At 57.6% G+C, this 1,962-nt stretch overlaps 1 protein-coding gene across 1 annotated transcript in view; it reads right to left on the minus strand.

Moving 5' to 3' along the window:
* The window catches only part of PEX10 (peroxisomal biogenesis factor 10), a 3,521-nt gene extending 1,702 nt beyond the window's left edge, over window positions 1-1,819 (minus strand). The window contains exons 1-3 of the mRNA XM_027895247.1: window positions 1,674-1,819; window positions 1,517-1,597; window positions 681-1,087 (exon numbers count right to left, since the gene is read on the minus strand). Of these exons, the coding sequence (XP_027751048.1) occupies window positions 681-1,087; window positions 1,517-1,597; window positions 1,674-1,785 (600 nt within the window). The 5' untranslated portion in view covers window positions 1,786-1,819. The remainder of the gene's footprint in view (window positions 1-680; window positions 1,088-1,516; window positions 1,598-1,673) is intronic.
* Between the last annotated feature and the right edge of the window lie 143 nt (window positions 1,820-1,962).

The raw sequence follows: 1,962 nt of genomic DNA on the forward strand, positions 1-1,962 counted from the left end.
ATGCACAGAAATAGAGATGTGGGTTTATGAAACTATTCCCATCCCCCCTTCAATAAACTTGATTTGGGATTCTCATTTCTGTCCAAAAAATCGACATGTTTGCAGGGCTTCTCAAGTTGCTGTGTCTGAGGAGGTCTCATCACCTTCAGTCAGGCTGGACTAAGCTGCTGTCTACGCAGCATCAGTTGTCTGTCTGTCCATCAAAACTGCAGCTTTCATTGTTTTGATTTTCTTATGTCTGAGCAAACAGACACCTCTTTTCCATACCAACACTGGGAATTATTGGGAAGTCTTGTGTCTACACACACTTCTGGGCCAGTGGCTGATGGGTTTTTTTTGCAAAGATATGAAATTAGGATTTTCATATAGAAAACTGCACTATAAAGGTGCACTGGTTTTTGTTCAGAACTACATTTCAGTATTGCCCGTGGTTTTATTCCATCCCTCCTCGCTGTTGGTGCATTTGGGGCAGACACACTGAAGTTACGCAGGGTCAGAAGTTGCCGCTTCTGACATTCACGTTTATTCCCCGTAACCTCTGGACTGCAGGGACTCCCCACCCTCTGGAGGGTGCAGAAAACTCCCCTCATATTTTAGTCACCCACAGCCAAATCCTCATGCCTGTTACACCCGGCAGCCCAGAAGAGGCCGAAGCAGCAGGCAAGGAACACGTCACTCACGTAGGAGATGCCCGCCACCCTTTTCGAGAGGTGGTAGAAGGTGCCGTGGATGTAGAAGAGCGCCAGGTGCAGCCGGTGCAGCAGGGGGATGCACTGTTTCAGCACATACACCACCTGGCAGGCTGTTCTCCTCTGCTGCTCCGGGAGCTGCCCCAGCTGCCTGCGGATCCAGCGGCGCAGGAAGGTCCTGCCGGGCAGTGCGGGTGCTGCTCCGCTCCCAGGGCTCTGGGACTCCTCACCCTCCTCCTGCAGCTCATGCTCCAGGTGCAGCAGGGCCTTCTCCAGGCAGTAGGGCACCACGGTGTGCAGGGAGATGAAGGCGGCCCGGCGGAGCAGAGAAGGCACCTTCTTCTTGGTGGGGTCGACCTGAATGATGTTCACGTACTCCTCGCCCAGAGTCTGATACCCTGCACAGCGTGGGAAAGAGAAAACAGGCTGAGGGGGCAACTGCAGGACCCTTCTGTGGGGACAGGCTGCTCAGCTCACAGCTCAGACTTTGCACTCTGAGAAAGAGTTGCATTTTTTTGTGTTGAACAAAATGTTTTGGTCACAGCAGCATCTGCAGCATCGCCATCAGCAGCGGATGGAGGATTAAAGGAGATAGATAACCTGTCATGGTGCCAGACATCCCTTTTGTAAAGAGAACGTGTCTCTGTGCTGACAAAGTGCTGTATTTGAAGCCAAACTTGGACAGTTCAGTGGTTCTATGTTTGACAAAAGGTGTTTAAACAAACTCCCTCGTTAAAGAGAAGCGTGTGGCAGCCTCGGCAGGTGATCCCCGGCACAGCGTTGGGAGAAACGACAGAAAAATGATGAGAAGTGGTAGCAGAGGTTACCTGAGAGCGTGGTGAGCACGAAATAGGCCACATCGGAGAGCAGCTCCACCTCCCGCCGCCACTGCAGCCACGGCCGGGCACCTGCGGGACGGGGCCGCTGTCACCGCACCCGGGCGCGGCACCGGCCCCCGCGCCCCCTCCGCCCCCCGGGCATTACCCGCCAGCCCCCGCAGCGCGGTGCCGGCCCCGCTGCGCAGCCCAGCCCGGTACAGCTCGTCCTTCTGCCCGCCCCGCACCAGCCGCGCCGGGCCCGCCGCCGCCACCGCCATCGCACCGCGCGCACGGACACGGCGCGGCCCGGGCCGCAGCACCCCCAGCACGGGCGGAGCGCCCGCGCGGCGCGCAGGGATACCGCGTCACCGCGGAGCCGTGAGGGGGCGGGAAAAGGGGCGGGAAAAGGGGCGGGAAAAGGGGCGGGAAAAGGGGCGGGAAAAGGGGCGGGAAAA

The sequence above is a fragment of the Empidonax traillii genome, unplaced genomic scaffold (genome assembly GCF_003031625.1).
Source record: "Empidonax traillii isolate 1590-97213 ecotype Southwest subspecies unplaced genomic scaffold, ASM303162v1 scaffold454:size726355, whole genome shotgun sequence".
Lineage (NCBI taxonomy): Eukaryota > Metazoa > Chordata > Aves > Passeriformes > Tyrannidae > Empidonax > Empidonax traillii.